Below are 27025 nucleotides of genomic sequence, written 5' to 3' on the forward strand. Positions count from 1 at the left end.
TAAATAAAATTGATAGACCACTGGCAAGATTAACCAAGAAGAGAGAAAATCCAAATAAGCTCAGTAAGAAACAAAATGGGAGATATTACAACTGACACCACAGAAATACAAAAGGTCATTCAACGCAACTATGAACACCTTTACGTGCACATACTAGGAAACCTAGAAGAGATGGAAGAATTCCTGGAAAAATACAACCCTCCTAGCTTATATCAGGGAGAATTAGATAGTCTGAACAGACCAATAACAAGCAGCCAAACTGAAATAATTTAAAAATTACCAACAAAAAAAAGTCCAGGACCAGATGGATTCACAGTAGAATTCTACCAGACATTCAAAGAATTGGTACCAATCCTACTGACACTATTCCACAAAGATAGAGAAAGAGGGAACCCTCCCTAAATCATTCTATGAAGCCAGTATTGCCCTAATACCAAAACCAGGAAAGGGCATAACCAAAAAAGAAAGCAGACCAATATGCTTGATGAACATTGATGCTAAAATCCTTAACAAAATACTAGCTTACCGAATCCAACAATATATCAAAAAGATAATCCACCATGATCAAGTGGGTTTCATACCAGGGATGCATACCAGAGATGGTTTAACATACGCAAGTCAATAAATGTGATACACCAAAGAAACAGTATTAAAAACAAAAATCACATGATCATTTCTATAGATGCAGAAAAAGCATTCGACAAAATCCAGCAACGCTTTATGATTAAAACTCTCAGTAAAAACAGCATACATGGGACATACCTCAACATAATAAAAGCCATCTCTGACAAACGCACAGCCAACGTAATACTAAATGGGGAAAAGTTGAAAGCATTCCCTCTGAGAACTGGAACAAGACAAGGATGCCAACTCTCACCACTCCTCTTCAACACAGTACTAGAAGTCCTGGGCAGACCAATCAGACAAGAGAAGGAAATAAAGGGCATCCAAATAGGTAAAGAGGAAGTCAAACTGTCACTGTTTGCTGATGATATGATTATTTACCTAAAAAACCCTACTAAAGACTCCTCCAGAAAGTTCCTAGAACTGATAAAAGAATTCAGCAAAGTTTCCAGATACAAAATTAATGTACACAAATCAGTAGCTCTTCTATACACCAACAATGATTAAGCTGAGAATCAAATCAAGAACTCAACCCCTTTACAACAGCGAAAAAAATAATAATAATAAAATTAAAAAATAGTTAGGAATATACCTAACCAAGGAGGTGAAAGACCTCTACAAGGAAAACTGCAAAACACTGCTGAAAGAAATCATAGATGACACAAACACATGGAAACACATCCCATGCTCATGGATGGGTGGAATCAATATTGGGAAAATGGCCATACTGCCAAAAGCAATCTACAAATTCAATGGAATTCCCATCCAAATACCACCATCATTCTTCACAGAACTGGAAAAAACAATTCAAAAATTCATATGGGGCCAAAAAAGAGCCCACATGGCCAAAGCAAGACTAAGAAAAAAGAACAAAACTGGAGGCATCATATTACCTGATTTCAAACTATACTATAAGGCCATAGTCACCAGAACAGCATGGTACTGGTATAAAAATAGGCACATAGAACAATGGAACAGAATAGAGAATCCAGAAGTAAACCCAAATACTTACAGCTAACTGTTCTTCAACAAGGCAAATAAAAACATAAAGTGGGGAAAGGCCACACTTTTCAACAAATGGTGCTGGGATAATTGGTTAGCCATATGTGGGAGAATGAAACTGGATCTTCATCTCTCACTTTATACAAAAATCAACTCAAGATGGATTAAGGACTTAAATCTAAGCCCTGAAACTATAAAAATTCTAGAAGACAACATTGGAAACACTCTTCTACACATTGGCTTACACAAGGATTTCATGACCAAGAACCTAAAAGGAAATGTAATAAAAAAACAAAGATAAATTGCTGAGACTTAATTAAAGAGCTCTGCACAGCAAAAGGAACAGTTAGTAGAGTAAACAGACAACCCACAAAGTGGGAAAAACTCTACACGATCTATATACATCTGACAATGGACTAATAACCAGAAGCTACAATGAACTCAAATCAACAAGAAAAAAACAAACAATCCCACCAAAAAGGGATTGATGGCTGAGACAATGAGTATATAGTTCTCAAAAGAACATATATAAGTGGCCAACAAACAGAAAAAAAAAATGCTCAACATCACTAATGATCAGGGAAATTCAAATCAAAACCACGATGTGATACCACCATTCTCACTGCAAGAAAAGCCATAATCAAAAAATAGTAGATGTTGGCACTGATGTGGTGAACAGAGAATACTTCTACACTGCTGGTGGGAATATAAACTAGTACAACCACTATGGAAAACAGTGTGGAGATTCCTTAAAGAGCTAAAAGTAGGCAGAGCGTGGTGGCTCATGTCTGTCATCTCAGCACTTTAGGAGGCCGAGGCAGGCGGATCACAAGATCAGGAGTTCAAAACCAGCCTGGCCAACACGGTGAAACCCCATCTCTAAAAATACAAAAATTAGCTGGGTGCAGTGGCGCTACTCAGGAGGCTGAGGGAAAATTGCTTGAACCCGGGAAGTAGAGGTTGCAGTGAGCCCAGATCACGCCGCTGCACTCCAGCCTGGGTGACAGAATAAGACTCCATCTCAAAAAAAAAAAAAAAAAAAAAAAAGGCACTGAAAGTAAGACTACCATTTGATCCAGCAATCCCACTACTGGGTATCTGCCCAGAGGAAAAGAAGTCATTGTATGAAAAAGATACTTGCACACACGTTTATAGCAGCAAAATTCACAATTACAAAACGTGGAACCAACCCAAATGCCCAGCAATCAATGAGTGGATAAAGAAACTGTGGGGGGTGGGGGTGTGTGTGTATATATAACAGAATACTACTCAGCCATAAAAAGGAATGAATTAATGGCATTTGCATCAACCTGGATGAGACTGGAGACTATTAGCCTAAGTAGTAATAGTAACTACTTTTAGTAGTTACTCAGGAATGAGTAACTCAGGAATGAAAAGCCAAACATCATATGTTCTTCCTCATAACTGGAAGCTAAGCTATGAGGATGCAAAAGCATAAGAATGATACAATGGACTTTGAGGACTTGGGGGAAGGGGTGGGAAGGGGGTGAGGGATAAAAGACTACAAACAAGGTATACTGCTCTGGTGATGGGTGCAGCAAAATCTTACAAATCACCACTAAACAACTTATTCATGTAACAAAACACCACCTGTTCCCCAATAACTTATGGAAATAAATTTTTTTTTTTTTTTTTTGAGATGGAGTCTTGCTCTGCCGCCCAGGCTGGAGTGCAGTGGCCGGATCTCAGCTCACTGCAAGCTCCGCCTCCCGGGTTCACGCCATTCTCCTGCCTCAGCCTCCCAAGTAGTTGGGACTACAGGCGCCCGCCACCGCGCCCGGCTAGTTTTTTGTATTTTTTAGTAGAGACGGGGTTTCACCGGGTTAGCCAGGATAGTCTCGATCTCCTGACCTCGTGATCCGCCCGTCTCGGCCTCCCAAAGTGCTGGGATTACAGGCTTGAGCCACCGCGCCCGGCCAAAAAATTTTTTTAATAAAAATAATATAGAATAAAATTTTTAAAAATTACTTGTTCAATGACATATTTTATTTAAGAAAAACAATTATGGGGGCATGGCTGGAATACTATGATTATGCAATAACAGACAATGGCCGTGGTGAATACAGGGGCAAAGGGGAGCAGTGTAATACAGTGGGGAAAAAACAATGAATTCAGATTTACAAGACAATGCCTGAGTTTCAACTGTGCCATTTTATTCCCTATAAGATGCTGAGCAGATGTCTTCCTTCACCTATCTGAGTTTTCTCATCTGCTTAGGAAGGCAGCTGAGAGAAACAAATGAGAAATACACACAGATAAACAAAAACCCACAAAAGATTCTTGAAACATGAAGATAGGATTAGTTGCCAGAAAGCTTTTTAATTTTTTAAAATTTATTTATTTGAGACAGAGTTTCGCTTTTGTTGCCCAGCCTGGAGTATAATGGCGTGATCCCAGCTCACCGCATCCTCCACCTCCCTGGTTCAAGCGATTTTCCTGCCTCAGCCTCCCAAGTAGCTGAGATTACAGGCATGTGCCACCATACCCGGCTAACTTGGTATTTTTAGTAGATGGGGTTTCACCAGGTTGGTCATGCTGATCTTGAACTCCTGACCTCAGGTGATCCACCTGCCTCAGCCTCCCAAAGTGCTGGGATTACAGGCATGAGCCACTGCACCTGGCCAATGCCAGAATTTTCACCCAAACTAGGAATAAAGCAATAAAATAGATAGATATCTTTGTAATTCCCAGGATGCCATCTTTTAATTTAGCAACAAAGGCAAAATCTATGGTATGAGGATCAGAAGTTCCTTTTGAAACTAAAAACATACATTAATAGGGTAGGTGCAGTGGCTCATGCCTGTAATCCCAGTACTTTTGGAAGCCAAGGAGGTCAGATCACTTGAGGTCTAGAGCTCAAGACAAGCTTGGCCAACAAGGAGAAAAGAAATCTCGCCTCTACTAAAAAAAAAATTACAAAAATCAGCCAGATGTGGTAGTGCATGCCTGTAGTCCCAGCTACTCAGGAGGCTGAGGCAGGAGAATTGCTTGAACCCGGTATGTGGAGGTTGCAGTGAGCTGAGATCGCACCACTGCACTCCAGCATGGGCAACAGAGCAAGAATCTGTCTCAGAAAAAAAAATATATATATATAAATAAATCAATATTAAACAAATGGGCAAGTAGGTCTAAGTATTTTGGGAGTTCTACTTTTAAAGAAAGGACATAAAACTTGTTACGTCTCTGATAACAAAACCTATTTCACCTAAATACTTTCAACTATGATTTTCACCTAACACGATGAAAAAGTTATCACATAAAAGAGGGCAACATTTAGTTTAAGAATTCCGAGATGGGCCAGGTGCAGGGGCTCACATCTGTAATCCCAGCACTTTGGGAGGCTGATGTGGGCAGACCACTTGAGGCCAGGAGTTAGAGACCAGCCTGGCCAACATGACAAAACCCTATCTCTACCAAAAACACAAAAATTAGCTGGGAGTGCTGGCACGCATGTGTAGTCCCAGCTACTTGGAAGCCTGAGGCACAAGGACCATTTGGGCCCGGGAGGGCAGAGGTTCCAGTGACCCGAGATCATGCCACTGCACTCCAGCCTGGGCAACAGAGCAAGACGCTGTCTCCAAAAAAAAAAAAAAAAAAAAAAAAAAGAATTCCTAGATGAACTGAGACGATAGCAGAGAGTTTTAATATTCAAAGAATACAAATATACAATCATTTTAATGTTAGAAAGCCAAAGAAGCTTCTAAAAATAAAAACTCATGTAATTCAATATTTCTGAAAACTGTAAATGCCAAAAGTTGCCCAAAGTCCAAAGTATACATGTGGGCATTTTAAAACAGTCAAAAAAAAAAAAAAAATCTCTACAGCTAAAAGGACTTCAGTTACTTCTTCAATAATATATAAATGAAGTTATATAGCTGAAATATAAATGGAGTTTTACAAATGACTTTATTCTACAAATAACCTAACTTTCACTGATTCTTTAATTTAACAAATAGCTATTAAGCACAAAGTAAGTTGAATATCTGGAATAAAATGAATCATAAATACCAGATGTGCTGGACATGGTGGCTCACGCCTGTAATTCCAGCACTTTGGGAGTCCAAGGTGGACAGATTACTTGAGGTCAGGAGTTCAAGACCAGCCTGGCCAACATGGTGAAACTCTGTCTCTAGTAAAAACACAGAAAAAATTAGCTGGGCCTGGTGCTGCATGCCTGTAATCCCAGCTACTCAGGAGGCTGAGGCACGAGAATTGCTTGAACCCGGGAGGCCAAGGCTGCAGTGAGCCAAGATTGTGCCACTGCACTCCAGCTTGAGCGACAGAGCAAGACTCCATATCGGGGAAAAAAAAAATGAAAAAACCTCATGATTCCTGCCATCAAGGATTCTACAAGCTAGGGAGGGAAAAGGATACATGAACAAACAATAACAACATCTAAAACTGTTAGACTAGACTTATGTACGATACACAATAAGAATAAAGAACAATAGGGGCTGGGCATAGTGGCTCACACCTGTAATCCCAATACTTTGGGAGGCCAAGGCAAGAGTATGGCTTGAGCCCAGGAGTTTGAGACCAGCCTGGGTAACATAGTGAGATGCTCTCTCTCAAAAAAGGAATAATATAATAAATAAGGAACAATAACAGTTTTATTTATTTTTCATATTTATAAAACTCAAAAATATTAACAAGAAAAAAACATCTTCTCAAATAATGGACAAATAATAATAAAAAACTCTCTTACTTGGAAAATCCTTTCCATCTGGATAGTAATATTCTGTGAATTCTATATAGACAGCTGACATTTCTTGTGGAAGATATAGGGATTTTTTATTGCAGCAAATCATGCTTTTGGGGGAAGAACGACATTGTTCCGCTGTAGAGACCTGAAAAGATAAATAAGTTTACTGAAATCACACTGAATAAAAACCGTTCCAAATAATTTATGCAACCCAGACAGTACTTTTAAAACTACTTACAAAACTTTGCTAACGGTTAATTTCCAGTGTAAACTTTATTATATATTTAACTTCACATGGAATTATTTTTAAACACCCATCAACTATTCAGAAAACTCTATAATCTTTTTGGATCCTTATCAATCACAAAATCAACATTGTACAATATTCCTTATAAACTTATTATTGTGAGCCTTAAAACAACAGATAGAAAAATAATGATAATGATATTCTATCAGATAATATAGATAAGTAAATGGCAGTCAGGACATAGATCCAAGTCCTCAAATCCAGAATGCTTCCCTGTACGCTGTTTAAAATAATTCTTTACCATAATTTCTCCATTACCATGAAAAATAATAGAGTTATATATAGTTTCAGCTTGAGATAATAAAAATTATGGGGACGAATAATGGTACTGGTTACACAATGTGAATGTACTTAACGCCAATTATTATAAAACATATAGATATAGACATAGCCTTTTTTGTGTGTGTGTGTAAAGATGGGGTTTCACCATGTTGGCCAGGCTGGTCTCAAACTCCTGACCTCAAGCAATCCACCCACCTAAGTGCTGGGATTACAGCAGTGAGCCACTGCACCTGGCCAATATCATTAGGTTGGTGCAAAAGTAATTGCAGTTTTGCCATTACTTTCAATGGCAAATACCTAAATATGTGTGTGTGTGTGTGTATAAAATTATTATTGTAAATTCAGTTATACCTTACCACAATAAAAAATTAATTTAAAAATAATAGCTATAAACACTTCTGTCAAATAGTTTGATCGCTCAAATTCATTTTCCAAAAAGACTATGTTTTATACACAAATCAATAAATGTGATTCACCACAAACAGAACTAAAAACAAAAACCATACGATTATCTCAACAGGCAAAGAAAATGCTTTTGATAAAATCCAACGTCCTTCACAATAAAAACCCTCAACAAACTATGAATCAAAGAAACATATCTCAAAACAGTAAGAGTAATCTATGACAAACTCACAGCTAACATCATTCTGAAGGGGCAAAAGCTGAAAGCATTTCCCTTAAGGAATGGAACAAGACAAGGATGCCCCCTCTCACCACTCCTATTCAAAATAGTACTGGAAGTTCTAGCTAGAGCAATCAGGCAAGAGAAAGAAAGAAAAGGCATCCAAATACAAAGAGAAGTCAAATTATCTCTCTTTACTGACAATATGATTCTGTACCTAGAAAATGCTAAACTCCATGAAGACTCCCAGGACTGATAAGCAACTTCAATAAAGCTTCAGGACACAAAATCAATGTAAGTATTTACACATACCAATAACATTCAAGCTGAAAGCCAAACAACAACAACAACAAAAATCCTAGGAATATATCTAACCAAAAGGTAAAAGATCTCTACAAGAACTGGCCAGGCATGATGACTCACACCTGTAATCCCAGCACTGTAAGAGGCTGAGACTGGCAGATTACTTGAGGCCAGGAGTTCAAGACCAGCCTTGCCAACATGGCGAAACCCCATCCCTACCCAAAATACTAAAATCAGCTGGGCATGGTGGCACACGCCTGTAATGCCAGCTACTAGGGAGGCTGAGGCATAAAAATCACTTGAACTCGGGAGACGGAGGTTGTAGTGAGCTGAGATCGCACCACTGTATTTCAGCCTAGGCAACAGAAGAAGACTCTGCTTCAAAAAAAAAAAAAAAGACCATACTGCTGAAAACAATCTACAGATTCAATGTCATTCCTATCAAACTACAAACATCATTTTGTACAAAATTAGAAAAAAAATTTAAAATATTTAAAAATTCATATGGAAGCCAAAAAAGAGCCTGAACAGCCAAAGCAACTCTAAGAAAAAAGAACAAACCTGGAGACATTACATTAACTATACTATAAGGAACCAAAATGGCATGGTACTGATACAAAAACAGAGACACAGATCAATGGAACAGAATAGAGAACCCAGAAATAAAACTGCACACCTATAACTATCTGATCTTTGACAAATTGGACAATAATAAGCAATGGGGAAAGGACACCCTATTCAATGAATGGTGCTAGGATGACTGGCTACTCATATTTAGAAGAATGAAACTGGACCCCTACACCTTCTACTATATACAAAAATTAACTCAAGATAGATCAAATATTTAAATATAAGAGGTCAAACTATAAAAGTCCTAGAAGAAAAGCTAGGAAATACCATTCTGGACACAGGCTTTAGCAAAGAATTTATGGCTAAGACCTCAATGGCGATCACAACAAAAACAAAAATAGTCAAGTGAGACCTCATTAGAGAGCTTCTATACAGCAAAATAAACTATCAACAGAGTCAACAGACATCCTACAGAATGGGAGAAAATATTCACAAATTATTCATCTGACTAAGGTCTAATATCCAGAATCTATAAGGAACTTGAACAAAAGTCAACAAGCAAAAACCAAACACCATTAAAAAGTGGGCAAAGGACATGAACACACACTTCTGAAAAGACGTATGTACAATCAACAAGCATACGAAACAATGCTCAACATACCAATCATCACTAATCATCAGACAAATGTAAATCAAAACCACAGTGAGATACCATCTCAGATACATCAGCCAGAATACCTATTATTAAAAAGTCAAAATACAGATGCTGGTGAGGCTGCAGTACTGCATGTTCTGACTTATAAGTGAGAGCTAAATGTTGGGTACACATGGAGACAAAAAAGGAAACAACAGACAGTGGACCCCAAAAGGAGGAAGGGAGGAAGGGGAATAAGGGCTGAAAACCTACCTGTTGGGTACTATGCTGACCACCTGGATGATGGGATCAATCACACCCTGAACTTCAGCATCACGCAATATAAAAATATAACAAACCTGCACGTGTACCCTGAGTTTACAATAAAAGTTGAAATTTTTTTTAAAAACTATTAGTTTTAAGGCTCTAGTTACATTTTTTTCACCCCCCAAAACCAGCTAATTACATCAAAAATTTTTATATTAATATTCACAAAGTTCAACCAATAAAGTTTTATCAGTTTATTTGTATTAACTTGGTAGACCCAGGGATGTATGTTCTTTTTTCCATTCATCATTCAATAGATGTATATATGTCTCACATGAAGTAGAATAATTTTTCAATGGTTTACTTATATAAACTGCCTAACCAATCTTTTTTTTTTTTTGAGATACAATCTCACTCTGTCATCCAGACTGGAGTGCAGTGACACAATCTCGGCCCACTGCAACTTCTGCCTCCTGGATTGAAGCGATTCTCGTGCCTCAGCCTCCTGAGTAGCTGGGACTACAGGCGTGTACCATCACTCCCAGCTAATTTTTGTATTTTTACTAGAGAGGGGGTTTTGCTATGTCGGCCAGGCTGGTCTCCAACTCTGCCCGCTTTGGCCTCCCAAATGGCTGGGATTACAGGCATGAGCCAACGCGCCCAAATTGATTAATCAATCATTTTAATTTGTATAGTCTTTACAAATTCAAGTCAGTTCCTTATAGTATCTAATTAAAAAGCTTTTCTCTGCATATATGGAAACAAATTCTTTTCAATTCAAAGTGTCAACTTATTTTAACAACAGCTTCTTTTTTCCTTTAGTAGTTAAAAACCTATTCAAATTGGGACAAACATACTATCTTATGTTCTTCTACTTATTTTTATTTTGTGTTTAGTGTGGTTGTGTATATACATATGTGGGGTTTCTTACTGTATTTCACTTGCAACCATGTGGGATTATAAGTGATTCCTCTTTCTCATTTCCACATAAATTTATTTAAATCCTAAAATTTACAGTCTTTTAAAAAGCTGAAGTATATGGTCATGCACCATATAATGACATTTCTGCCAATGACAGGCCACTTATAAGATGCGGATCCCATAAGATTATAACAGAACTTTTATACTGCATTTTTACTGTATATTATCTTTTTTTTTTTTTTGAGATGGAGTCTCCCACTGTCACCCAGGCTGGAGTGCAATGGTGCGGTCTCGGCTCACTGCAAGCTCCACCTCCCGGGTTCACGCCATTCTCTTGCCTCAGCCTCCCGAGTAGCTGGGACTACAGGTGCCCACCACCACGCCCGGCTAATTTTTTGTATTTTTAGTAGACATGGGGTTTCACCACCGTATTAGCCAGGATGGTCTCGATCTCCTGACCTCATGATCCGCCCGCCTAGGCCTCCCAAAGTGTTCGGATTACAGGCGTGAGCCACCGCACCTGGCCTTTACTGTATATTTTCTATGTTTGGTAAGGTTTAAATATACAAATACCATTGTGTTATAACTGCTACAGTATTCAATACAGTAACATGATATACAGCCTAGGAGGAATAGGATATACTATATAGCCTAGGAGTTTAAGTAGGCTACATACCATCTAAGCACAGTTTATGATGTTAAGCAACACATGATTGTATATCAAATGTAAAGAAAATAGTAACTGCACAATGAGAAAATAACTGTTAAATCAGAGTTTCTAAACATTGGCACTTCTGACATTTTAAGTTAGATAATTCTTCATTGTGGGGAACTGATCAGCACATTGTAGGATATTTGGCAGCATCACTGGTCTTTATTCACTAGAGGTCAGCAGCATGTCCAGTTGTGACAAACAAAACTATCTTCAGATATTGCCAAATCCCAGAGGGGAATCATTGAGTTAAATAAAATCTTTTCACATAAAACTAAGTCTCAAAGCCATAGACGTATCAAAATTAACCAGAACAATTTATAAATGATAAAACAAATCTAGAAATCTTTTATTTTTTAAGAATAGGTCATATATTCTTATCGTGTTGGTCTCAAACATCTCAATTAGACCATGTTAGGTGATTATAAGCTGAGTAAGATTGTTAGTATAAATAGGACAGAGTTCTTTTTTTTTTTTTTTTTTTGAGACGGAGTCTCGCTCTGTCGCCCAGGCTGGAGTGCAGTGGCCAGATCTCAGCTCACTGCAAGCTCCGCCTCGCCATTCTCCTGCCTCAGCCTCCCGAGTAGCTGGGACCACAGGCGCCGCCACCTCGCCCGGCTAATTTTTTGTGTTTTTAGTAGAGACGGGGTTTCGCCGTGTTAGCCAGGATGGTCTCGATCTCCTGACCTTGTGATCCGCCCGTCTCGGCCTCCCAAAGTGCTGGGATTACAGGCTTGAGCCACCGCGCCCGGCCAGGACAGAGTTCTTAGCTATAGAATTATATTCACAGTATAGCCAACACAGTATATACAGTATACTGTAGTTCTGTAAAGCAAAAAAGGCATTTTAGATCCTTCCGCAGAGACTATTGTATAATAACGAAATTGGTATCCCTCTGATCCTGCTCCTGGGAAGCAACTAGGAACTGGAATTTCCTACCTATGGCGGGCCCCTGATAGTTTGGATACTGTCCCCTCTAAATCTCATGTTCAATTGTAATCCCCAGTACTAGAGGTAGAGCCTGGTGGGAGGTGTTTGAGTCATGGGGGCAGATACCTCATGGCGTGGTGATGTGCTCACAATAGTGAGTTAGCATGAAGTCTAGTTGATTAAAAATATGTGGCACCTCTCAGTGCCACTCTCTCTCTGTCTTGCTCCTGCTCTTGACATGTGACGTGCCTGCTCCTGCTTTACCTTCCACCAGGTGTAAAAGTTCCCTGAGGCCTCCTCCCCAGAAGCTGAGCAGATGCCCACATCATGCTTCCAATACAGCCTGCAGAACCATAAGTCAATTAAGCTTCTTTTCTTTATAAATTATCCAGTCTCAGGTACTTCTTTATAACAACACAAGAACAGCCTAACACAGCCCCTGACACCACAGCTGATAGTTTATAATAAAACGATGCAGGGTGGAGCTGGCCATACTTGATAGCCTAGTTGCATTTACAGGGTGGGAGCTTTGGGTAATCTGATTACTAATTCACCTAGAGATTGAGTAAAACCTCATGAGCAATACTTCATGCATATTGTTAAATATCCATCCATCCACATATTTACACATCTATGCATAGGGTTCCACATTCTTAGAAAGCTAACAAGTCCTGAGGAAAAGTTTCACATTTCAAGTGCTCCAAGACTCTGTCTTATTATTATTACATCAGTGTACTGTGGAGGTGATACGGTTTGGCTGTGTCCCCACCCAAATCTCATGATTGTAACTCCCACAGTTCCCACATGTTGTGTGAGGAACCTGGTGGGAGGTGACTCAATTATGGGGGCGAGTCTTTCCTGCACTGTTCTTGTGGTAGTGAATGAGTCTCACAAGATCTGATGGTTTTAAAAATGGGAGTTTCCCTGCACAAGCTCTCTCTTTGCCTGCTGCCATCCACATAAGACATGACTTGCTCCTCCTTGCTTTCCGTCACCATGGTTGTGAGACTTCCCCAGCCATGTGGAACTGTAAGTCTATTAAACTTTTTTCCTGTATAAATTGCCCAGTCTTGGGTATGTCTTTATCAGCAGTGCGAAAACGGACTAATACAGCAAATTGGTACTAGTAGAGTGAGGCACTGCTGAAAAGATACCTGAATGTGGAAGTGACTTTGGAACTGGATAACAGGCAGAGGGTGGAACAGTTTGGAGGGGTCAGATGACAAGACAATATGGGAAAGTTTGGAACTTCCTAGAGACTTGTTGAATGGCTTTGACAAAAATGCTGAAAGTGATATGAACAGTAAGGTCCAGGCTGAGGTGGTCTCAGATGGAGATGAGGAACTTGTTCGGAACTGGAAGAAAGGTGACTCTTGTTATGTTTTAGCAAAGAGACTGGCAGCATTTTGCCCCTGCCCTAGAGATTTGTGGAACTCTGAACTTGAGAGAGATGATTTAGGATATCTGGTGGAAGAAATTTCTAAGCAGCAACGCATTCTAGGGTGACTTGGGTGCTCTTAAAGGCATTTAGTTTTATAAGGGAAGGAGAGTATAAAAGTTCAAAAAATTTGCAGCCTGACAATGGTATAGAAAACCCCATTTTCTGAGGAAGAATTCAAGCCAGCTATAGAAATTTGCATAAGAGGCCGGGCGCGGTGGCTCAAGCCTGTAATCCCAGCACTTTGGGAGGCCGAGACGGGCGGATCACGAGGTCAGGAGATCGAGACCATCCTGGCCGACACGGTGAAACCCCGTCTCTATTAAGAAATACAAAAAACTAGGCGGGCGAGGTGGCGGGCGCCTGTAGTCCCAGCTACTCGGGAGGCTGAGGCAGGAGAATGGCGTGAACCCGGGAGGCGGAGCTTGCAGTGAGCTGAGATCCGGCCACTGCACTCCAGCCTGGGCGGCAGAGCGAGACTCCGTCTCAAAAAAAAAAAAAAAAAAAAAAAAGAAATTTGCATAAGAGCCTAATGTCAACCCCAAGACAATGGGGAAAACGTCTCCAGGGCATGTCAGAGGTCTTCATGGCAGCCCCTTCCATTACAGACCCAGAGGCCTAGAAGGAAAAAGTGGTTTTGTGGGCCAGGCCCAGGCTCCCTGTGCTGTGTGCAGCCTAGGGATTTGGTGCCCTGCATCCCAGCTGCTCCAGCCATGGCTGAAAGGGGCCAAAACAAAGCTTGGGCCGTTGCTTCAGAGGGTACAAGTCCCAAGCGTTGGCAGCTTCCACATGGTGCTGAGCCTGCTGGTGCACAGAAGTCAAGAATTGGGGTTTGGGAACCTCCACCTAGATTTCAGTGGATGTATGGAAATGCCTGGATGCCCAGGCAGAAGTGTGCTGCAAGGGTAGGGCCCTCATGGAGAACCTCTGCTAGGGCAGTGTGGAAGGGAAATGTGGGGTCAAAGCCCAAGTCCCCACTGGGGTACCTACCACCTAGTGGAGCTGTGAGAAGAGGGCCATCATCCTCCTGACCCCAGAAGGGTAGATCCACTGACAGCCTGCACCGTGTGCCTGGAAAAGGTGCCAACAGACACTCAATACCAGCCCGTGAAAGCAGCCAAGAGGAAGGCTGTACCCTGCAAAGTCACAGGGGCAGAACTGCCCAAGACCATGGAACCCACCTCTTAAAATCAGCATGACATGCATGTGAGACATGGAGTCAAAGGAAATCATTTTGGAGCTTTCAGATTTGACTGTCCTGCTGGATTTTGGACTTGCATGGATCCTGTAGCCCCTCTGCTTGGCCAACTTCTCTCATTTGGAATGGTTGTATTTACCCAATGCCTTGTACCCCTATCGTATCTAGGAAGTAACTAAATTGCTTTGATTTTATAGGCTCATAGGCAGAAGGGACTTGTCTTGTCTCAGATGGGACACTGGACTGTGGACTTCTGAGTTAATGGTGAAATGAGTTAAAACTCTGGGGGACAGTTAAGAATGCATGATTGGTTTAGAAATGTGAGGACATAAGATTTGGGAGGGGCCAGGGCAGAATGATATGGTTTGGCTGTGTCCCCACTCAAATTTCACCTTGAATTGTAACTCCCACTATTCCAACATGTTGTAAGATGAAGCAGGTGGGAGGCGATTGAATTATGGGGGTAGGTCTTTCCTGCGCTGTTCTTGTGGTAGTGAATGAGTCTCACAAGATCTGATGGTTTTAAAAATGGGAGTTTCCCTGCACAAGCTCTCTCTTTGCCTGCTGCCATCCATGTAAGATGTGATTTGCTCCTCCTTGCCTGCTGCCATGATTGTGAGGCTTCCCCAGCCATGTGGAACTGTATGTCCAGTAAACCTCTTTCTTTTGTAAATTGCCCAGTCTTGGGTATGTCTTTATCAGAAGCATGAAAACGGACTAATACAGAGGAGAAAAAAAGACTCTGCCTTACGCTTCTCTTCCTATGGCTGGTTCTAATTTGTAAAATGTGACTACAATGGATATGACTTTAATATATTTCAGTGGTTCTGTGAGTCTTTCTAGTGAATTATTGAACCAGAGGGTAGTTTTTGGAAACTCCCAAAGTTGTAGTTGGTGTCTGCAGCCTTTGTTTTTGTTCTTCCAATTTTTGCTTTAGGTTCTTGGGGTACATGTGCAGATTTGTTATACGGATAAACTGTGTGTCATTGGGGTTTGGTGTATACATAATTTCACAACCCAAGTAGTCAGCATAGTACCCGTTAAGTAGTTTTTCAATCCTCACCCTCCCCCGACCCTCCACCCTCAAGACCCCATGTCTACTGTTTCCCTCTTTGTGTCCATGTACACTCAATGTGTAGCTCCCACTTAAAAGTGAGGATATGCAATATTTGGTTTTCTTTTCCTGCATTAATCCACTTGGGATAATGGCCTCCAGCTGCATCCATGTTGCTACAAAGAACGTGACTGCATTTTTTCATGGCTGCATAGTATTCTGCAGTGTATATGTACCACAGTTTCTTTACCCACTGCACTGAGGATGGGCATCTAGGTTGATTCTATGTCTTTGCTATTGTGAATAGTGCTGCCATGAACATATAACTGCACGTATCTTTGGTAGAAAAATTTATATTCCTCTGGGTATATACCCAGTAATGTGATTGCTGGGTCAACTGGTAGTTCTTTTTTAAATTCTTTGAGAAAACTCCAAACTGCTTTCCACAATAGCTGAACTATTTTACCTTCCCACCAATAGTGAATAAGCATTCCCTTTTCTCCACAACCTCACCAACATCTATTTTTTGTGACTTTTTAAGTTATTAAAAAGTCATTCTGAGTGGTGTGAGATGGTATCTCACTGTGGCTTTGATTTGCATTTCTCAGCTGATTAGTGATGTTGAGCATTGTTTCATATGCTTGTTGGCTACACGTATGTCTTCTTTTCAGAAGTGTGTGTTCATGTCCTTTGCCCACTTTTTAATGATGTTTGGTTTTTGCTTGTCGATTCAATTTCCTCATAGGTTCTGGATATTAGACTTTTGTCAGATGAAAAATTTGTGAATATTTTCTCCCATTCTGTAGGATGTCTGTTGACTCTGTTGATAGTTTATTTTGCTGTATAGAAACTCTTTAATGAGGTCTCACTTGTCTGTTTTTGTTTTTGTTTTTGTTGTAATTACTTTTGAAGTCTTCCTCATGAGATCTTGGCCGAGGCCAATGTCTAGAATTCTATTTCCTCAGTTGTCTTCTAGGGTTTCTGTAGTGCTGGGCTTTACATTTAAGTCTTTCATTTCATCTTGAGTTAATTTTTGTGCGTGGTGAAAGGACAGGGTCTAATTTCAGTCTTCTGCATATGGCCAGCCAGTTATCCCAGCAACATTATTAAATAGGAAATCATTTCCCCACTGCTTGTTATTGTCGACTTTGTCGAAGACCAGATGCTTGTAGGTGTGCAACTTTATTTCTAGGTTCTCTAATCTGTTCCATTGGTCTATGCATCCATGTGTTTTTGTATGAGAACATGCTGTTTTGTGTTGGAAGCATTTAGGCAAACTTAAGGGCTGTGCCTATAAAGTTAGTTTGGCTAACTCTGAGTAACCATATGATCAGAAATTAATAAACGGATATTTTCTATGCCATCTAATATGGCCATTTCATAAACCTTGTAAAGATGCTTTAAATAAAATGATAGAATTTATTTGAGTTGCTAAGATGAGATACTAAAGTGTTTATGAGAAGATTTAACTGTAAAAGAAAACATACCTGGTATATATTGAAATCTGCAAGTCTAACCACAACAGAACTAGACATTAGCTTAGCTTTTGATTGTTGAGATAATACTGAAGGTGTTCTGCATGTCCCTTTCAGAGGGTAGTCCTTCTCTGTTGGAAACAAAAACACCATTCAATTTGTTGCAAAATTATTTTTAAAAGTCACTCTTTTATTATTAAGGCAGGTACTAGAAATTCATGTGAATACTAACTTCTCAAACAAGATAATATTTGTGGACATACTTTATAAATTACAAAGTAATACAAGATATAAGTTATTGTGATTATTATTCTTTTAAGAAGAATCACACATGTCACATTTAAGTTACTCTTCTACAGAAACTTTGGAATGGGATTCTTGTTAAAAATGAGACATTTATATAGAAGGAGAAAGGGGAGGGGGTGAGGGAGGGGAGGGCAGGGACAGACAACGGGTAATTAGTGAATACAAAGGTACACCTAGATAGGAGGAGTAAATTCTAGCATTTATAGGGTGACTATAATTAATAATAATTTATTTTTTCAAATAGCTAGTAAGAGCAGATTTCGAATGTTCCCAACATAAAGAAATAATGTCTGACGTGATGAATATGCTAATTACTCTGCTTTTAGTGTTACACATTTGTATACATGTATCAAAATATCACACTTCAATCCTTACTGGGCCAGGAAAAAAAAAAAAAAAAAGTAGTAGTATCACACTGTACCTCATAAATACGTACAATTATGTGTTGACTAAAAAAAAAAAGAGAGAAATCTTCTAGAAAAATTCTACCTGGGTGTGACTATTATTGGCTGTATTAATTTTAAAAGTGCTTTGGTCCACAAGCCTATGTTGGTCTGAGCGAAAGATGCAGGGGTTTAGAATTAATTAAAAATACTTGGCTTAGGACAGGCACAGTGGCTCATGCCTGTAATCTCAGCACTTTGGGAGGCTGAGGCGGGTGGATTACTTGAGGTCAGGAGTTTGAGACCACTCTGGCTAACACAGTGAAACCCTGGCTCTACTAAAAATCCAAAAATTAGCTGGGTATGGTGGCATGTGCCTGTAATCCCAGATACTTGGGAGGCTGAGGCAGGACAATCGCTTGAACCCAGGAGGCGGAGGTTGCAGTGAGCCGAGATCGCACCACTGCACTTCAGCCTGGGAGACAAAGTGAAACCCTGTCTCAAAGAAAAAAAAAAAAAAAAAAAATACTTGGCTGGGCATGGTGGCTGACACTTGTAATCCCAGCACTTTGGGGAGGGCCAAGGTGGGAGGATCGCTTGAGGCCAGGAGTTTGAGACTACCCTAGGCAACATAGCAAGACCCCATCTCTACATTAAAAAGAAAAACAAAAAAAATAAAACTTGTTTACAGGAAATATTATGATCTCTCTCTCACACACACACACACGAGCACAAACACCCTTAATATTAGGGGAATGCCATATGTTATTATAGGTAAAATACCTGTTTGTGTGTGCTGGGGAGAGGCATGTGTTGGGGATTTAGGAGGTGAACCTACATTATGATCCTTCACAGCCTGTTTAAGCATTTCAACGTTGCACTCAAATTCATGCAATAACTCGTTGGCCCATCCATTTTTTGTTTTGGTTGCATCACTAAAATACATCCAATGATTACAGCTATCTCCTGTAAAATGAATAACAGGTATTTCATTGAAAAATGTACAATTTTCATCTATTACACTATAGTAATGCTTCCAATGAGATATAGTCATTTATTCAAGAAAGACTTTGATATCTGAAAAATGTACAGCCTTCACCTACATGTTATTCTGAAATATGAGTAAAACATTTGAAACAGAGGGAAAGAATATCAAAAGCAAATCATCTGGAGGAGTCTCTATCTAGTACCCATTCCTAGTAGAAAATCACTAAGATTCAATTTAAAGCCATAGGACTCATCACCCTTCACTGGATGCTGAATTACCTGGTAAACCTCCATTAAACTAATCCCAGAAAGTATTATCAAAGAAATAAAATCCTTTCATCAAAGATTTGTTATAAAGTTAACTAACAAAAACCTAAACCACAAAAATAATAGGATGATAATGATTAAAACATTTAAGAAACCAATAAAACTTCTCAAGATGTACTCAGCCATAGTTAGTTTTTGGAAGAAAAATATAAAATCAGAATTATCAGGTTTCTCTGTAGCAATTAAGAAAAATGCACATCAAAGGATTAAGACAATAAAATCAGGCCAGGTGCAGTGGCTCACACCTGTAATCCCAGCACTTTGCGAGGCCGAGGTGGGAGGTGGAGGCTGTAGTGAGCAGTGATCACACCACTGCACTCATGAGGCCTTGGATCAAAAAAAACAAGAAAATCTACTCTATGAATGTTTTACATCTCTTCAAAATAAATATCTAGTTAAAAATTTTATGAATTTGTAAGTTAATTTATGAGTCAAGAGGATAGTATATAAGACAAAAATCCTTCAAAAGATAATTATTATATTGAATGTTGGCAATGAAAACTTAAAATAAAAAAAAAAATTGTAAACCTTTAAATTTAATCAGGTACCAACATAGAAATGACAAACATTGGTAAAAAATGTGTAAACAGAAATGTGTGAACAGAAAAACTTAACCATTTTTTAAATGTCCTAGAAAACTATGATCTCTAGTTTGGTTTTTCTCACTTGTGTGAATGCTAAATACTAACAAAAGGCAAAAATGGGTATAAGGTCAAATTAATTTGGTCACAATAATCATATTTTTTTTCTTTTCATTATTTGGGAGACAGAATCTACCAATACTAGACCGTTAAGAGCCTATGAAATCTGGAATCTTATAATTTAGCTAAACGTACTCTTATTCTTAGCTTCATACTCTTTTCATTCTTAGCGTCATACTCTTTTCTAATTTTTAAATATATAAATCATTTAAAAATTTAAAACATTAATAACTTGTTTTTGTCACAACTAACAAAATAGCACAAATACATGTCCTCTGTACCCCAATTTTTTAAGTTTTAAATTGGTTATTTGGAAAACTGTCAATTTCTAAAAATTATGATTTCTAAAAATCTACATAAATCTCAATATACACTGTATGACTATATTCTCTGGCAATTCTACTTTCTTAGTAAAATACTGCCAGGAGAAAAATACCAATCTCTTCATCTCATTTCTTGTTAACAAATAAAAACAAAACTAAACTAAATAAATGACCTATATAATTTGAAAGCAACACATATCTTTTAAAGAAGCTATTATACACACCTGCTTTATGATAAGGATAATAATCTATAGTTAGCTGTGTAAAAGAGAGTTGCATTGCCCCTCCAGTAATACGTCTGTTTGACTCTGGGATAAAAAAGAGGAAAAAAAATATTAAGTAAATTATCAGAAAGATTTAATTTACCACAAAAAAATTTTAGCGTACTTGGAGTCCAAGTAGTAATAACTATCTCTCTTTTATGACAGCACATTAAGGATTTTAGGAAATATAATTCAATCCGATGAGTATTTACTGAATCCCCCTCATTCATAAGGCACTAGGATAAAAGGTAAGAATATAATAGCAAAATCCCTGCCCTGGTAGAGTTCAGAGATGATACTAGCAGAACTTTTGTATTGACAAGGCCTCCCCTTATGTCAGGCATTGTTTTAAATACTTTAGGTATACTTACTCATTTGGTTTTCATAACAACCCCATTTGATAGGTACAATCATTATTATCCCCATCTTCCAGATAAGGAAACTGAGGCACAAAGAGGCCAAGGACATACAGCTAGTTAAGTGCAAAGCTTGGATTTAAACCCAGGAAATGTTAAACACTATACCATATCATCCTATCTCTTATTGAAAAGGAAATTAAGGCCGGGCGTGGTGGCTCACGCCTGTAATCCCAGCACTTTGGGAGGCCAAGGCGGGTGAATCACAGGTTCGAGACCAGCCTGGCCAACATAGTGAAACCCCCATCTCTACTAAAAATACAAAAATTAGCCGGGCATGGTGGCACGCCCCTGTAGTCCCAGCTACTTGGGAGACTGAGGCAGGAGAATCGCTTGAACCCGGGAGGCAGAGGTTGCAGTGAGTTGAGATCGAGCCACTGCACTCCAGCCTGGGCAACAGAGTGAGACCCCATCTCAAAAAAAAAGAGAAAGAAAAGGAAATTTAAAAGTCTGTTAGGTTAGGTAAGTTGTCCAAAGTCACGCAGCTACAGTCAGATCAAAAGTAGATTACAAATCGGTGTAACGTGAACATAAATATCAAATTTTAAAACAAAATGGGCAAATCAATCAGAAGAAAAATACAAACTGAAACATAGCTATGTATACACTCCCTATATTAATTTATAAAATCCATTTTATCTCAACTAGTAGAATTTCCAGCACAGGTCTACAATCCCTTATGTAAAACCTTTGGAAAGCCAAATGTTTCATAATTCAAATTTCATGACACTAATATGATATGGTATATACAGGATATACCATGCAACACCCGCAGCAGGTTCTGAGGCAGCACTAATAAAAACAGCAAAACATAAATATTTATAAGAAGTAGGCAAAGAATAAAAAAACAATATATTGGTGTAAGTCAGGTTTTGCCACCAAATTAGTTTTTCACAAACATAACATTTCAGAGCCTTTTGGATTTCAGAATAGTAGTGATTACAGACCTGTACTATTAAGGAGATATTTTGGTGGAAAGGTTTTCCTCCTAAATAAAATCATTCAATTTATTCTATGAGGGAATAGTGAGGAATATAAGGCCTTAGAAAACACTTTCTCCATTCTCATTATTATTACTTAATCTAGACCACCTCATTTTCTTAGTTTGGTTTGTTCTAACTTTTCTGGATTTTCCTTTCAAATCTCTAAAGTAAAAGATGCCAACTACAAGTCAAATGACACAATGGTGGTCAGAAGAAAAGATAACAAATCCCTCCACAAACCCCAAATCTTCCTCACCTTTGCCCCTCCAACCTTTTAGGTTGGAACCTTTTAGGCTACCTTGTCTAATGAAGGCAGGGTAACTTCTACTGCTAAGTATCCAGGGTCTCAATATTCACTTTCTCAGCTTAAAAACACATGGCAAAAGTTTTCATAGATATAGATCCTGATTCAGATCTGAGGCGCAGAGATCAGATAACTCTATTGTTTAAAGGTCTTCAGCTTGATTGTAATGCTCACAAAAGTTTGAGAATTATAGTCCTTAGGTAGGCCTATAAGGTAGGTCTGTTGAACTCACCCCCATGCTTCTGGGCTAGGGATACTCTCCAGCAGAGAAACAAAAATGCCCAGCACCTAGATTACAAAACTACGTATTTTCAGAGTGGCAACGGGCAGCTTCCTGATTACCCTGTTATGTCTACTAAATAAGGAAAAATAACAGGGACAAAAACTAAAAGAAAATTCCTAACTGGAATTTTGCTTCCTAATCACATTTTGGAAGGATGGGAGGAGAGGTGGTCATAAAATATGTCAAACAGCCGCACAGTTGTGCTTCTATTCAAAATAGGCAGAAAAACTACAATGCTGAAACACATCTAAAAATAATTATGAATTAAGTATGGACTAAAATTTAATTTGGAGACAATATCAACATTATGAAAAAGTTAATTCAAAGGCAAGTCTAATATTTCATTATCCTCCTAGAGGATCATCTATTCTGTCTTTGATTTTTTTAAAGCTAATTTTATTGTTAGCATTGATAGCTAACAAATAATTAAGCTTAAGTACTAAGCAAAATAAAATTTCATACCAATATATGCTTCTAATTGTGCCTTTCATCTATATATTCATATGAACACAATTGTGACAAATTATCTTACAGGACATCCTACACAAGAGATTTAATAAACAATTCAGTTTTGTAGTCAATTCTAGAAAAACCAAAATAGTTTGGAATAAGCAAATTATTTTACCTTTTTCTTTAGCATGAATGTCATCACATATGTGTAGATCTAGATGAGAAATCACTAAATGATGGGAGGTTTCTTTAACATCAAAGTCATTGAATAGTTTTACAATTGCATCATTTACATCAGGAGCATTTGAAGTTTGTGTTGTCTTCACTTGCTGGGCAGATGCGACTACTGTAGAGCTCTAAAAAGATTCGAAACTGCCTTATCACTGCCAATTTAAATACTATAAATTTCACACACAAAAAAATCTAAATATTTTCAGTTGAAAAGTCATGAAAAATAACCATAATACATTTTTCATCAATAATATATTTTCCCTAAAATATTTTCTGAATAACCTAAAAATAAAACTAAAATTTAAAAACTGTAAAACTAGGCTCACGCCCGTAATCACAACACTTTGCGAGGCCGAGGCGGGCAAATCATCTGAGGTCAGGAATTCGAGACCAGCCTCGCTAACATGCTGAAACCCTATTTCTACTAAAAATACAAAAAATTAGCCGGGCGTGGTGCCACATGCCTGTAATCCCACCTACTTGGGAGGCTGAGGCAGGATAATCGCTTGAACCCAGGAGGCGGTGGTTGCAGTGAGCCGAGATTGCGCCACTGCACTCCAGCCTGGGCAACAGGGCGAGACTCCATCTCAAAAAAAAAAAAAAAAAAAACTGTAAAACTATACACAAATCAAATATGAATCCAATATGTCTCAGTAAATATCTGAAGTTATATTTAACATATTTATAGCCGTTTAGAAAATATAGTTAACTCTTAAAGGCAGTTTGAGTATTACTAGTTATATATATTAAAAAGAAAACAAATGTGGGCCCTGTATACACTGCTATATATCTGATATGGTTTGGTTCTGTGTCCCCACCCAAATCTCATCTTGAATGGTAGTCCCACAATTCCCACATGTTGTGGGAGAGACCTGGTGGGAGATAATTCAATCACGGGGGCAGTTTCTCCCATACTGTTCTCGTAGTAGTAAGTCAGTCTCACGAGATCTGAAGGTTTTATCAGGAGTTTCCGCTTTTGCAGCTTCCTCATTCTTTCTTTGATTGCTGCCATCCCTGTAAAATGGGACTTGATCCTCCTTGTCTTTCACCATGATTATGAGGCTGCCCTAGCCACATGGAACTGCAAGTCCAATTAAACCTCTTTCTTTTGTAAATTACCCTGTCTCAGTTATGTCTTTATCAGCAGTCTGAAAAGAGACTAATTGGATAGCCCGTAGCACATCTTTGTAGAAGTCCATGTGATATTATTTAGTACTCTAAGTGCTCTGGTGCCTCTCCTAAAATAATGTGGTATGTCCTTTCAACTTGAATAACTAAAGAAGCCAGAAAGGAGACAGGATTTATAAATAGGCTGTGAGTTCAAATATTTTTCTCCCTAAAGAAAAATACTATAGAACACTGTTGACATATAAAAATATATATGAACCTCTAATAGCCTAAAATGATTTTGTATACATAACTATAATGTAAGATTATCTGACATATGAGCCACAAAACTGTACATGAATTTTTATAATTATGATAAAGGAGACCAAATTGTCCACTTTAAAAATTAACAATGTTCAAATTTAGAACAAGTTATTAATGGAAGATAGTTAAAGAAAATCAAAGTATACGTATTTTGTATGTATATATATTTACATATATTACATCTATGAAGAACTATGATCATACTGTAAAAGAACTGCAAAGTATACTTAGTAAATGAGAATCTCTTCATGCAAATGATTGCAGCCCACAGTAAGTAAACAGAAAGGTGAAATATAGCTGTAAAACGTTAAATACTATAGACTCCAGAAAACTTTTTATGAATTAATTGTTAAACTGATGTCAAACTGAATTAATTGTTAAACTGCTATTCCCATTTTCAAAGCTATAACAAGACTGTATTTATGTCTATGATGGTGCTATTTAAAATACTCTCTAGTACTTCTTTCATTATGTTTTCTCTCTTCATCAAGATAAATACTGACAAAAATAAAAATATAAACATTAATCTCCCTACAAACCTTTTTCTTAATACTATGGTAAAAGTCAGGTTTTCAGGTGTTATTTCTGGAAGAAAAAAAAATAGCCACTATAAGCTCTCTGCCTCATGAATAATCCTTTTTTTTTTGAGGCAAAGTCTCACTCTATTACCCAGGCTGGAGTATAATGGCATGATCTCGGCTCAATGCAACGTCTGCCTGCCGGGTTCAAGCGATTCTCCTGTCTCAGCCTCCCAAGTAGCTGGGATTACAAGCGTGCACCATCACGCCCTGCTTTTTTTTTTTTTTTGAGACAGAATCTTACTCTGTCGCCCAGGCTGGAGTGTAGTGGCACGATCGTGGCTCACTGCAACCTCTGCGTCCCAGTTCAAGAGATTCTCCTGCCTCGGCCTCTCAAGTAGCTGGGACTACAGACGCCTGCTACCACGCCTGGCTAATTTTTGTATTTTTTTAGTAGAGACGGGTTTCACCACGTTGGCCAGGCTGGTCTCGAACTCCTGACCTTCAGATCCGCCCACCTTGGCTTCCCAAAGTGCTGGGATTACAGGCGTGAGCCACAGTTCCTGGCCCCTAATTTTGTATTTCGTTTTTTGTTGTTTTTTTTTTTTTGAGATGGGAGTCTCGCTCTGTCACCCAGACTGGAGTGCACTGGTGCAATCTGGGCTCGCTGCAAGCTCCGCCTCCCGCGTTCACACCTTTCTCCTGCCTCAGCCTGCCAAGTAGCTGGGAGTATAGGCACCCACTACCACGCCCAGCTAATTTTTTTGTTTTTAGTTAGAGACAGGGTTTCACCGTGATAGCCAGGATGGTCTTGATCTGACCTCAGGTGATCCACCCGCCTCGGCCTCCCAAAGTGCAGGGATTACAGGCGTGAGCCACAGCGCCCGGCCAAATCTTGTTTTTTTTTTTTTTCAGATGGAGTCAAGACTCCCCAGGACAGAGTGCAGTCGCGCAATCTCAGCTCACTGCAACAACCTCCGCCTCCCAGGTTCAAGCGATCATCCTGCCTCAGCCTCCTGAGTAGCTGGGATCCCACCAACATGCCTGGCTAATTTTTGTATTTTTAGTACAGGCGGGGTTTTACCATGTTGGCCAGGCTGGTCCTGAATTTCTGACCTCAAAAGATCCGCCCGCCTCAGTCTCCCAAAGGGCTGGGATTACACTGCACCTAGCCCCTATTAATAATGTTAACAACTCTTAATTTTCAAAATAGTCTTCTTTCTCTTCTAGAGAAGAATAAAATGAAGCTAAGCAAATACTTATAATAGAAAACAACTGCCTAGTTGTAAAGATGAGCAAAGAAACACTGTTTAACTAACTCACTTTCTGACACGCTGTCTTGGGACCTGAAATAATCAGATTAGGACATTCTGTGTGATATCTGAAGTAGTGACATGATAACTACTACCCAAGAAAGCAATTCTATGGTAACGGTTAAGTATATCCACTATAAAATACTATGGAGCAACAAAACATAATAGCTTCAAAGACTAAAGATATGGAAGAAACTCGCATATGCCCACTAACTACAACTAGGAAAAAGTACATATGCTGGGGCAAAAAGCTGTAAGAAAATACCTCAAAATGGTAGCACAGGTTTTATTAGCATAGTGAGATTACAGAATTTTGTCCATGTATCTAGTTTTCCAATCCATATTCCATTTTATATAAACATATCCACATATAAGAGCTAGATAGTAATATCAACATTCAATCTATCAGTCTTTAACTACGACCACCATCTCTGTTAATCACAACCTAAGCTACCAAAATCTTCCTTGCAAGCCTTAACAGAATAGTATTTATGTCTATGATGGTAATATTGTAAAATACTCTCCTATACTTCTTTCCTCATACTTTTTCAGATTCAAAATGACTTTTCTTACCCTCACCTCCCTTAATCAAACCTACTTCCTTCTTCTGCCTTTCCTTATTGGCTAATGGTACTACCAACTATCATTCTAAAGTTCTCAACTTTTCTCTCTTCCTTATCCTCAACTTACTTAAAAACTTCCACTGGCTCCCAAATGCCCACAGGAAAATGTCCAAATTCTTCA

The 27025-nt window shown here is 38.7% G+C and overlaps 1 protein-coding gene across 2 annotated transcripts in view; it reads right to left on the reverse strand.

Annotated features, from left to right (window-relative positions):
• BLTP3B (bridge-like lipid transfer protein family member 3B) overlaps positions 1-27025 on the reverse strand; it is a 117262-nt gene that overhangs the window by 34846 nt on the left and 55391 nt on the right. For both annotated transcript variants that reach the window (XM_050750111.1, XM_050750113.1), the window contains 5 exons: positions 22964-23144; positions 20314-20397; positions 18535-18717; positions 17075-17193; positions 6353-6494 (listed from right to left, as the gene is read on the reverse strand). In XM_050750111.1, coding sequence (XP_050606068.1) covers positions 6353-6494; positions 17075-17193; positions 18535-18717; positions 20314-20397; positions 22964-23144 — 709 coding nt within the window. The remainder of the gene's footprint in view (positions 1-6352; positions 6495-17074; positions 17194-18534; positions 18718-20313; positions 20398-22963; positions 23145-27025) is intronic.

The sequence above is a fragment of the Macaca thibetana genome, chromosome 11 (assembly GCF_024542745.1).
Source record: "Macaca thibetana thibetana isolate TM-01 chromosome 11, ASM2454274v1, whole genome shotgun sequence".
Lineage (NCBI taxonomy): Eukaryota > Metazoa > Chordata > Mammalia > Primates > Cercopithecidae > Macaca > Macaca thibetana.